Genomic DNA, 12585 nt, shown 5'->3' with positions numbered 1-12585 from the left:
TCTAATTCCCCTGTTCTTACTGTATTTGTTTGACACTAGTATTTTTCCGCTCTCATCAGGTTTGCTGTATTTGCCTGTAAGGAAGGCCCATCTATGGACATGCATTTCATGAATAGGTCTCTTTAAAACAATCATTTTAGGGAGTGACATCGACCTTTCAAGAGCGCTTGCTGATGAGGGCTCATTTCAAGTGCTATATGTATCGAGCAATACAATAAAATACATTTTGTAAATACAACGGCAGAGCGGGAGCCTGTTGAAGTGCGATTTATAATGTATAAAGTGAGTAGAGCGCAGGAATTCTATCATCGCCCCACATCTTTAACCATGGAGACCAGAGCTAAATCAGCTAAGGGATGGATGAAGCGAGGAGGGGACGCAGATCCAAAGGAGGAAAAGAAGGGACAAGCAGGGATTGGGTTAAAAAAGGCATTTAAAAGGATTTATGCACACGACCGATGGCAGACTGACAGAAAGACAAGGCAGAAAGACGTGTGAACCATTTAAATGTTCCTTTCCTCCTGCCCTGCTTTGTATTGATGCCTGTGTTGTGGTCCGAGCCTCCACGAAAAACGCCGCTGCAGATTAAATAAGTTTGTTCTGTCTTTTGAAGGAGCACTTTGGGAGCCTTGAGCTTCGTGTTGTGTCCCCTCGCTGGTTCAATTGAGTCAAAATTCCTTCTCCTTCTCTCAGCATAAAGTGACTTAATTTCCCTGGTCTGTTTTCTCGTGACTCGACAGAGCTGCCCTACGGCTGGGAGAAGATAGATGACCCCATCTACGGCAGCTACTACGTCGAGTAAGTCTCCCTGTAGACTTGGGTTAACTCGCCTTCGCTGGAGTACAACAGGAAACGCGCTGCTGTGTTTTAAAAAACGCCCGGTTATGAGTCATAAATTACTTAAACCTCATTTATTTTGTATGTCTCACTGCTCATTTAATTTTTACAGCGGAATGAAGTATTTACCATCAAGAAATCGCTGGTTCGAAATCATTACATAGTTTGTATCACGAACATGCTTTATTGGTGTCTAGGCGCTGTTTCATTTTGAAGTGCATCCAATGTAGCGCGAGTCCAAAACAATTTAGTTCTAATGCGTCTATCAGTTGTTCCACTGAAAGGCACCATTGTTCTGAAATAGCTCTTTTTCTTACTCTTTATTTTTCTACGTACATTTAGATGAAACTATCTCTCGGGTAGAATGATGTATTGTTTACTTCTGGCTTGGCGCTTTGAATCCTCCTTTTTGCAATACTTAGTAATGATGCGTTTTACTTTCAGTCATATCAATCGAAGAACTCAGTTTGAGAACCCAGTCCTGGAAGCCAAGAGACGCCTGGAGCAGCAGAGGCAGATGCAGAGCCAGGGACTCTCTGCTCTCCCACTACCCACTATATACAGAGGTACACATGCAACGCTACAAGATGTGCACTGCTCAACTCTCTGTTGTCGTACTCACCGAGTTGCTAAATAAATTAAACCGCAAAGACTTTAGGAAAGACACGCAGGCAAACAGCTTTCATCTTCTGGCCATCAAACCCGCCTAAAAACTTGCATGCCATTATATTTTATTTACTCCAACGCCGCCCTGTTGTAGAAATTTCTTTTAATTGAACATTGTACATTCCCCCCACCCCCCCCATCATTTTCCTAACACATCTCTTATAGAACGGGCAGTTTCATGAGTATTTGAAGGGGCAGATGCACAATGTCACAATGTACAGGGCCGTATGGAGGTCGCTGGCAGTGCGGGGGACAGAGAACATGCTTGTGTGAGTGTGAGGACGTACTAGACCGGCACATATTGTACGGCTTCATCTGAGTGAAGACTGCACTTCCTCGATGAGTCATCTAATCAGGAATTAAGACAAATGTGTCTTCATTGCTGCTTTTGTTTTCAGAAAGAATTCAGCACTAGAAACATCAGAAGAAATATTTAATTTCAAGCAAAGATAATGTGAAACAAACAAATGGAGCATGGCTTGTGGATCAAGAATATGTCAAAACATGCTCATTCGAAACCGTCTGTCCCTTGCAGAGAAGCCGTTGTTTACGAGGGACCCAACCCAGCTGAAGGGGAACTTCCTGTCGACGGCCCTGCAGAAGAGCAACATGGGATTTGGATTCACGATCATCGGGGGCGACGAACCCGATGAGTTCCTGCAAGTGAAGAGCGTGATACCCGACGGGCCCGCTGCTCAGGACGGAAAGATGGACACAGGTGAATTATGTGTAGCAACACAAAGGTTTACGCAAAAAAAACAGGCTGTCACTGCGGCCCCCCGCTGATGCGGCAGTGCTGTGCTTGTAGAACACCCGAGCACAGCTTCATTATTCTGATACCTCGATATAATGGACCTTGATTTCCTGCCAAAACAGATCAGGTGTGAAGACCTTTGACTGGCAGCAGATTACCAGCCTGCTGGATAATGTCTGTCAACATTTCTCTTACCTCAGAGGTAAGCGGGGCGCGCTAGTCTGTAACCAGTGAATGTGGTGCTGCTGAGGAATTGGGCCTCTTCCAACCCAGATTTTTTAGCATAAGCACTAGTAGACTTTCAAAAATTTTCAAAGAAAATGTGTGTAAGCACACTGGTGCCCTTAAACCCCCTTAAATCTTCCCCTACCAAGGGGTGAACCCAAATTGACGGAAATGTAAAAGAAAACACGACTTTGCTCCGCCGAAGGAGAAAAAAAACACACCTTTCCTTCCTTCGTGAGAAGCTGGAGTTTGGGCCACCAATCGGAAGATCGGTGCCGCGTCCCCGGCTCCTCCGGTCCATATCGATGTTTCCTTTGGCAAGACACCAAACCCCAGTTGCTGCTGAAGGCTGTGCCTGCAGTGTGTGAATAATGACGGTGAGACGGGGGCACCTTGCATGAGAAGCCCTCTGTCCAATAACGACCTAAATAGCTGGATGGGGTATTGATGAAATTACTTAGAAATACATATTCAGTTGTTTTATAACTATGTATGTTTTAAATAGTTCTGAAAGCTATGTTTAAGTAATAAGTGAGACAAACGGCTCGTTAATGAATAAGCCGATATCGGCTCTAGAAACGCAGCAATACTTGTATCAGGTCTGATACTACGCTCATGTACACACAAGTGCCTGACACATCTTTGGAAACCGGACGTTTGTTACTTGAGCTAAATAAACCGGCGAGCTGCAACAATAATGCCCAAACAAGTTTAATCTATCAAGGCAGTTTCCAGTTCAAAGGTCCTGGATGGTTCCTTTTCAATCCTCTGTGAAGACACCACAAAGGCAGTCGATCAAATTCATCTTAGTTGTTAAATGATGAAATCATTGGCGTGAACGGAATTGCACTGAGAATCAGTGAGAGCAGAGAAATGTTGACTTGGATAATACAAACTCCGTGGTCGATGTTTCTGTCTGCCCAAATACATCAATTTATCTTGCAAAGGGACGTCATTGGCCCTTGGCTGGCAGATTTGGGGTGCCCTATATTTGTTCCTGCAGCACTGTGTGTCCCAGACAAGGACTCCAGTATCCTTTCCATGCACTCGCTGTCCTCTGTAAGTGCACTATAATGTTCTACTTTTAATGGGAATGAAAGTGAACTGATTTGATTGGCTATAACTGACACTGGCGGATACGACACCTACTTCATCGGGAGGTGAATTTTGGCTTAAATACCGACACTGCAGGTGCAATGTTGCTGCATTAACAGCAGTGGTCGCAGTATTATCCAGCATCTGTCACACGCAAGCTGTGACGGCTCCGAGGTTTGCTGTAGTCACATGCTCCGAGAAGGAACTACTGGATGAGGCTTCACGCGTCTCCATTTCAGAGGAGGAACCCTCCTTCTTTCTGTGTGTGCTTTTGCGTCCCCCCCCCCCCCCCGCCTATCGGTTTCTCTTTCATCTGGAATCCATCTCTTTCTATTTCATCCCCATCCCTCTCTTTGTCTCTCTGGCTTTCCCTTTAATATGCCTCTTTATCTAACCACGCCATCTGACACTTCTCCTCTGCTTTCAGCCTCAGTATATTTTTAACCCCTTTCTCTTTCCACTCGGAGTTTATTTCCCTCTCTCTCATCCATCTATTCTTGTCCGTCAGCCCCTTTTTTTCCCTATCTCTCTCTCTCTCCCCCCTTTCTCCCTCCAACTTGTTCCTCTCTGCTCTGTGACATTGCCAGAGCAGCTCACACACGCGCTTGTGCCAACACATTCACATTTACGCATGCACACAGTCACACAGGCACACAGGCGCTCGCTGGCTGGGATTAACTGGCCTATTTGAGCTGTGCAGCATTGCTCTTAGGGATTGTGTATGGTTGTGCATGTATAATGTATGATGTGTGTGTGTGTATATGTGTTTGCACGTGCTCAAGGGAGTGTGCGTGTCTACACGTGTGACAGAGAAGGCTTCCAGTAATGTGAAATAGAGGATTTGAGGCAGCTGCATTTGTCATGGGGCTGTGACTTTAATGCCAGAATCCAGAACTTTCCGCACATTCAATGTACAGCAGAGAGGATAGAGTATCTAGAGTTGCATTCGTGAAATTTTTATTTGAACAAATAAAATGGCATCAATCAACCCAATAACAACATAAAAAAGAATATAAAATGTATTCGGTAGATGCACAAGGTAGAATAGACACTGCCAGCCAGGTAGAGAGTGACCTGACAAAGACAACTCTTCTTGCACAGATTCATGCTAACAATGCTAAACATTTGCATTTTGGTCACCAGCTGGACAGGGAACTACCTCATAATAACGCATCATGCACGACCCCGCACTTGAAACGGTTGCTAGTTGTAAATAATTTGTTTAAATATTGAAGATGTTCACTATAACGTGCACCAGACCATGTTTGCAGAGACAGACGGGGACACCGACTCCGTCTCGCTCATGCTGCAAGTGTATGTTCCTAAAAGACACTTAAGAGGGACAGAGTGCTTTTACCATGTTGCGACAGCATGTCCTGATACCGCTGAGACGTGAGAGTTTTCGCAAAAGACGGTGACAAGTAGTGTTTTTTGCAGCATACTATGTTCACACACGAACCATTGAGACCGAATCCCGTGGTCCGTGTGGGATGTAACACGCCGCAGTGTGAGTGCGTCTGAAGCCGTTTCGTCTTTCCCGTCGTCTCCCACAGGTGACGTCATTGTCTACATCAATGACATCTGTGTGCTTGGCACCACGCACGCCGATGTGGTCAAGCTTTTCCAGTCCGTGCCAATCGGCCAGAGTGTGACCCTCGTGCTCTGTCGAGGCTATCCCCTGCCCTTTGACCCCGAGGACCCGAGTGGCGCAGCGAGCGCTTCCTTGACGCCCATCGGCATGGAGCATCGTCCCCTGGTGGTGAACGGCCGCGGCAGCTACGACCCGTACCTGGAGTATCTGTCGTTGAGCTCCCAGCTTCCCCCTCAGGCTCTGGCCCAGGCCGGAGCCCCCCACCCCGGGGACACACATCTGGATGGCTCATCTCTGCCGCCCACCACACCTGGTTCCGTATCCGGACTCACGCCGCACGACGACAACGTGTCCATGGCCTCCTCCGGGACCGCGGGGGGCGCCGGGCACGCAGCACAGGGGGCGGAGTTCCTCACAGTCACCATGGTGAAGGGGGCGGAGGGATTCGGGTTCACCATTGCCGACAGTCCCACCGGTCAACGAGTAAAACAGGTGACCCATCACAATCGGCAGTACGTCTCCTCGTTCACTTTAGAACACGGAAGGTTTGATTTGTCTGTGATTCAGAGAGGAGATGTGTTCTTTCAAGAGCAAAATCGTAGACGTCTGCTAAATTACGTGATCACGGTGAGTTACACATTGAAGTTACAACTGCGGTTCAAGGTTTAATTCAGTCAACGTCACTTAGTAGAAAGACAGCTGAGCCCGTGAAGATATTCCACCTACTAGCATGATGGTGAATGTTTGAAAGACGAGATTAAATAATGCATTTAAGAATGAGATACATTAGAGAAGATTGGCGGTGATGATGTGGCAGATGTTATTTCTTATCCTTGTTGTATTTCTCCAGTAAAACATCTGTAACATCAAGTCATTTGTTTTATGTTCCACATTCAAGTCGTCTTATTCTTTCATTTGCTTACTGCATTTTTGACAAATGATCTTCATGTTATTATCTTGAGACGGGTCATTGGCTGTTACTGAAAAATACTTTAGAAGAAGCTGAGATAATCTAGCAGCTTGGCATTTCTAGACAGATATGAGTTTAGAGACCAACCATCTAGAGGTCTGTTTTGGATGGAGCATTAACAGAAATGTCTGCAGTGTGATCCGACTTGTTGAGTTTCGTTAGACATAAGAAGCTTTGTGTGACGGCGGACTGCGTGTCTGTGGTGCAGGTGCTCGACCCGGGCTCGCAGGGGGCGTCGGGGCTCGTGGAGGGAGACTTGATCCTGGAGGTGAACCAGCAGCCAGTGGCTGCAGCCGGACACGGACGAGTGGTGGAGATGCTCAAAGAGTGTCCCGTGGGATCCGAGGCGACTCTCCTCATACAGAGAGGAGCGACGGGTGAGAGATTTCCTCTTTGTGACTGTTCTAATACAGTATCCTTCTTTCTATTGTTCATTCACAAGGGCTACACGAAAACTTGTAGATAACTGATCTGGTGTCAGATGAACCACATATTGTACAGACACTAATAGTTCAATTGGATGTATTGATGGATTTCTTATGTAATGTCTTTGGCGGTCCATAAATGTCATTTTTCTTATGAAGATACTCAAACATAATATTCAACTCTTCTTTTTCCTGGTGATTGTTCTTTGTCGCAAGGTAAGAGGAGCATTTGGATGCCCTTCAAAGATACTTTTTTAACAAAATGAAAGAAGGATCCGGTGCTTGAGGAACTGTATATAGGCGGCCTTCTGATTGAGATACACAAATATGTTGTTATGGTGCATCTTCAACCCCAGCTGCAGCTTTGACGAGAGGAGTCAAGCACATGGAACAGTGAGAGCCGAGGGAGCAGAAGAGATTTTGATTACGATAATGTTGAGACTGTTCTATTTTTGAACACATTCAAAGCATAGCAGCCCCCTACTTGGATTTTATCTAAGTCTGTACATTAAATCATATTTTTCTAATGTTCAATAGTTTAGAAAGTAGAAGAATGTAAAGTTAAAACTGGGTAAAATATTGTATTATTTTTTTAAATAAAAGTGACTCCGTGCTCATTCAGAATTTTTTGTATGTTTGTTACAAAAAAAAAAAAAACTTGAATGCTCCCTTTCCGGGAGAGATTAGTTCATTCAGAAGCAGAACCAGAATATATTATGACAGACTGGAGGAAACATTTCTTATATCTTGGCCTTGACTGGCCTTGACCTTGACGTTTACGTTCTGATTTGCAACTTGAAACGCAAGACTGGAGACGAGGTTCAGAGACAACATGTTCGACCGGGTGGTTTCACAAGGATCCGGTCAACCAGCTACTCGCCGCAGCCGACGGTTAGCGGGCAATCAGTGCACGACCCATCCGGCACGTTTTTAATGGTGCAGCTGTTGACAGGTCGCTTTAAAGATTTGACTCAAGTTATCATTTGACCGCAGACGTCTCCTGTGTGCGTGCTCTGCCCGTAGAGAAGTATATTCTGTAGCTTTACACGAGTAATCAACCCTTTGCCAACATCGGGCCTTTGGTACCCCCAAGCGTTTTAAAGCACAGATTGCTGCTTATTTTCTTCACCATTGCAAAATAAGCCAAAGACAAGCTACACAGATATGTTAAAGTTGGTGAACAGAGTTAGCAGAAATCCCAGGAACAACAGACTAGTAACTAATCACCAATGTTTCCCACTGGAGCAGCAAAGGAAAAGGGTTTTAAGAAGCTGGTTCGATTTTAAAAAGCAGGGAGCGCTTGGATAGGAGTGTATCTCACCGGTGTCGTGCAGCTCTGTGGATAGAGAAGGCAACCAGCACGGCTGTGGGAAAGCGGTTTCGTTCCCACCGGGGCCACTCATCTTCAAAATAAATGCAGTCATTTTACTGTCATGCACTTTGGAGAGAAATGACTTTGCAGAGCGTCTTTCTAGCTGACAAACAAGCTGCACTGTCTCCCCGTTCTGACTGTGAGCACTCGCTGTGACTATAACAGCATTTTCACCCTGTTACGGATTCATAATTTGTTCATTTTTAAGTGATGCAGGGTTCAGGGCATGAAAATATAAGACCGAGAACACATATTCTCTGACCCATATGTCTTTATATTTAGGTATTGTGGCACCACTGATCAAATATGAGTAATCTCTTTAAGTGACCGCACACAATTCTGTCCATCTGGAAAACAATTCTTGTAGATTTGTCTGCGTCCCTCCTCCACTTTAATTGTAAGCATCTTTCATTACATTATGACAGCTTTCATTGTTGGCTTCTTGTGTATTTAGTCCAGGCTAGTGTTGCACAACACGCGGCCCGTGTCAGATCCCTGTAACAAGCACTGCATTGAGATGCTCAACACCACCGTTTAAGTCTCTGCACACGTTCAGTGTTGTACCTTTCGCTTGAAGTCAAATGAGATGACCAAATGCCCTCGATCTGAGCAAGAAATAAATGAAAATTGATTGATAACGTTGCAGGAAAGAGGAAGGACGGAGAAGTGTGGCCATTTTTACAGATTGCCCACCTGCTAAGAAAGAAAGTGAAAGGTTTATTTGTTCGCCGTGCTCTTGCACTGATTCTCTAAAAGGTGCTGTGGTCACAGGGCTAGAATTTGACTTGCTAATTACCCGGGAAGCCTGTACCTCTGAGCCCGCGGCCATCTGACACACACAAAGACACTCAACCCCACAATGGCTAACGGTGCAGCACCATTTAGCAACCTGAATGAAAAAACATCCGTCCTGTGGTCATTTCAAGAAGCACAGTTTATAGGTTCACTGGTTGCTTTTTGATGTGCCATCCAACTCCTTTTCTCCTTTTCTTGCTCCTTTATTCGTCAAGTCTGTCCAGGGATCTATTTCCAGGCGTGAAAAGGCCATTTGCATTTTATCTTGGATGATAAAAGAGGATTATTAGATGCATTGTTTTGAATTGTGTTTAATTAGGGAGGAAAACAATCGGTCTCAAATGCAACTTAATTTTAATTAATTGGATGGTGACAATCTTTATTGTTAATTATATATGTGTATATGTTTATTTAAAAGCAATCAAAGCAATCAACCCACATTTAGTGATCTTGACACATCTGATGTAAGTCCTCCTTGGTGTTTTGCAGACTTAAACCAGTCCTGTTGTCTCCAGTTTCCAGTGACAGGACATTATTAAACCTGACAATGTATTGGTGTACTGACGTACTGTTGCGCCGTCAAAGTGAATTGATTGTGTACATATGTATGTATTGTGCTCTGCAAATTATACTCAGTCAGTTTATTACATTTTCATCAAATACATTTTGTGTTACCGCGTGTCAGCGTGCACGGATGTGTACGTGAGCAGCTGAGATCAAATGTGGTGTCGCTAAGACTCTTCCATCTCATGGCCATGCAGAGCCAACATCTGCCACCTGGTGGTTGACCCTTCCAAAGACATACGCTTGCGTTCCACTGTCGGATACGCCATTTAAAAAGGATCAAAAATACAACCGAGTCCGCCCCACACGGAATAACGCTCCATAAGATGCAGATACACAGATCTGTCTTCAAAATGGACCCACAGCTTGCAATAGATATCACTGTAAACGTGCCAAGGGAACTCCCTTCCCCCCCAAAGAGGCCGTCTCCCCCAACCTCCCCAGTTCCTATCAAAGAACTCAGCCTGACACACCAGGAGCCCCTCCGACTGTGTTGCTCTCCTCGCCGCAGGGTAAGAGGAAGGACAAGGTCCTTTGCAGTGACTCAGCTGTACAAAATGTCAGGAATGTTTAATCTTGTTTGAGTTCACAGACGTAGGATTTCTATGCGGAAAACATCAAAGGAATTTAGCTTGCACGCGTGAATTCAAATGTGAGACCGAGAGAATCAGCGCTGTGTGTGTGTAACAGACAGGGTGTTACACTTCCGCTGCATGAGTGAGCGTGAGAGTGTGTGTGTGTGTGTGTGTGTGTGTGTGTGTGTGTGTGTTTGTCTGGCTGCTGTAGCGTGGGCACTCTGCCAGAGTTACACTGAGCTCTGGTCGCGTTCTCAGCTCGGTGCCCCTGACATCCCAGTTTGACGCGGAGCCAACCACAGACTAGAGACACTTTGCAGCACCAATGAGGATGCAGATCATGGCTGTGAAGAGAAGCGCGACTGCTGCACGAGCCAATCAGGCCGATCTGAAGGCCATCCAGAGCTCAGCAGGCTAGTCTGTAAAGGCCGGCCTGCCAGACTGTCTGACCAGCGAGTCCAGAGAGTGGCCACATGAAGCCTCTCTACCGATCGTCCATTCGTAATTGATCAGCATTCACACGTGCAGGCCACACATCCGGCATTGATGAATGGTATTCGCATTTAAATTATGCTTAAATACCTCTTTGAAAAAAGACACATCTCGATAAAATGAGTGGACAGTCGCCTTGTAGCTCACAAGGAGAGTTTCTTGAGAATTAATAATCAGATCTCCTCAAAGGCTTCCCTTAAGGCCCGTTTTCCCTAGAGGACGTGGATATTAGTTGGTTTCAGCACCGTGGACAGTTCTCGTCCAACCGGCATTCATGTTTACGTTTGTGCAGGTTTTTTATTTCCTCATATTGTCTCGTCCTCCACGCTCATAAACACTCTTATTTTTTAAATCGTTTTTTCATGGGGGGGAAATGATTGGGGGCTGGGTTTGAAAAAAGAAGTAAGAATGTCATAAATACATTTTAATTTTTAATTTTGTGAACACATGCTCTGGCAGTGATCTTTAGTATTTTATTTTTCCTTAAAGTTCCCCTTGCTCACTTGACTTGACTTGCTCAGAAAGGTTTGCTCCGCTGCTACGCGCTTTCATCTCACACATCTACAAAGCAGGCGGATGTAGCTGGGAAGTAATTCCATAAATTTTTTTTAGGAAAACCCAACTGAATAAATATTAAATGTATTCATATTCTCAGAAGCCCATGTCTGTTAAAGGACTCATCAGTGATACAGGAGTCTCAAGTTTGTCTCATGCGTGTGTTTATGCATTTATATCCACATGTGTAGAGATTCAAACTGCCTCTGCATACAAAGCAGCCAATGCATTTGAACCCCCAACGTGTAAACGTATGTATTTGGGTCTCAGCAGCATAAATGTGCTGTATGTCTTTGATTCAGTGGAGTCTCAGGGGAGCCGTGTTGCTCAGATACTTGTGATGAACAGCGCTCCCTACATGCAGATATGACAAATATGACTTGTAAACTGTTTCTGTGTGTGTGTGTGTGTGTGTGTGTGTGTGTGTGTGTGTGTGTGTGTGTGTGTGTGTGTGTGTGTGTGTGTGTGTGTGTGTGTGTGTGTGTGTGTGTGTGTGCGCACATGCATTTGCCTTCAGCCAATGATGTAATTATGTTGAAAACAAATGTCACAACCAAACCAATTTTTACCAAGATTTACAGAAACAAAGTAAAAACAGGGAACGAATACGTCAGCAGACTGAGATCATTCAGCAATTATATCCAACATGTAATGAATAAAACCCTCCGCCCAATGGCTAAAGTTGCTATCTGTCTACCAACAGGATTTCACAGCTTGCTCTCTATAAACTGTGTTTTCTTTTCCGTCCTTAGGCCACATCTCGCCTCGAAAGGCCTCCAAACAGGTACGATAATTGAAGCCAATGTTATCCTGCTTGTGTGTAGGTGTGCATGTGTTTGACTCGGAGAGGGGGAAAAAAGATCTGTCTGAGAGGAAATGTGAGTCTGAAGCAGATTTGTTTGTTGAAGCAGAAAGGTAAGACTGAAGCGCTTTTCACGAACGGCTGTGTTGCCTCGGAGGTGTTTGGCTTTTGCTTTTATTGTGAGATGAGACGAGACAGCCCGTCGTGACCTGCTTATTGGTGGGATCTCATCCGATCTCACACCTCACCAGCTGGAGAAAAGCTCCTCAGATTTATACTTAAACTGCAGCTGCTACTGCTTATACAATCGGCGCTCATTCATGGTATTGGATAGAAAATTCACACGTAATGAATCTCATGCGAGTGTAAAATTTGAATAATGATTTTAATTGTTCTCATATGACCCATGGCCAAATAGCTATTTGTATGCATTGTATAATTGAGTAACAGAAGCAAGTCTGTTGATTATCTTCCACCATCAATTATACCTGACATTATTGTCTAGGATTTTACTTGATTTTTACATAAATCGAAAACAATTTTCGTGGAGATAAATTAGGGTTAAAAGACATTAACCAGTTTGCACATTGAATTATTTTCCCTTATTTCTAGCAATTAGTTTAGATCCGAGCTAGATTGTATTCCAGCTGTCTGTTTCTGTCCTGCATGGTGCAGTCACAGTGTTGCCAGCATTGGACGTCTCTCATGAGTGGACTTGGTCTCTTGTTGCCCACACCGCACTATAACACAATCAATTTCCATTTGAGATAATGACCAAAATCTACCAATCAATGAGAAACCTACAGGAAGACATCAATGTGCCAGAAACAGAGAGGGCTCTGAGACATCTCCCAAAACCTCGTTGTG

General features: G+C 44.7%; 1 protein-coding gene across 20 annotated transcripts in view; it reads left to right on the top strand.

Annotated features, from left to right (window-relative positions):
* The window catches only part of LOC120809850 (membrane-associated guanylate kinase, WW and PDZ domain-containing protein 2), a 58087-nt gene that overhangs the window by 35067 nt on the left and 10435 nt on the right, over positions 1 to 12585 (top strand). For all 20 annotated transcript variants that reach the window (XM_078082692.1, XM_078082691.1, XM_078082695.1 and 17 more), the window contains exons 7-12: positions 741 to 798; positions 1282 to 1403; positions 2039 to 2221; positions 5131 to 5660; positions 6347 to 6515; positions 11669 to 11700. In XM_078082692.1, the coding sequence (XP_077938818.1) occupies positions 741 to 798; positions 1282 to 1403; positions 2039 to 2221; positions 5131 to 5660; positions 6347 to 6515; positions 11669 to 11700 (1094 nt within the window). The remainder of the gene's footprint in view (positions 1 to 740; positions 799 to 1281; positions 1404 to 2038; positions 2222 to 5130; positions 5661 to 6346; positions 6516 to 11668; positions 11701 to 12585) is intronic.

Source organism: Gasterosteus aculeatus, chromosome X, assembly GCF_964276395.1.
Source record: "Gasterosteus aculeatus chromosome X, fGasAcu3.hap1.1, whole genome shotgun sequence".
NCBI classification, from domain to species: Eukaryota; Metazoa; Chordata; class Actinopteri; order Perciformes; family Gasterosteidae; genus Gasterosteus; species Gasterosteus aculeatus.
Note: the sequence above shows the minus strand (reverse complement) of the source record. Positions and strands in the feature narration are given on the sequence as shown.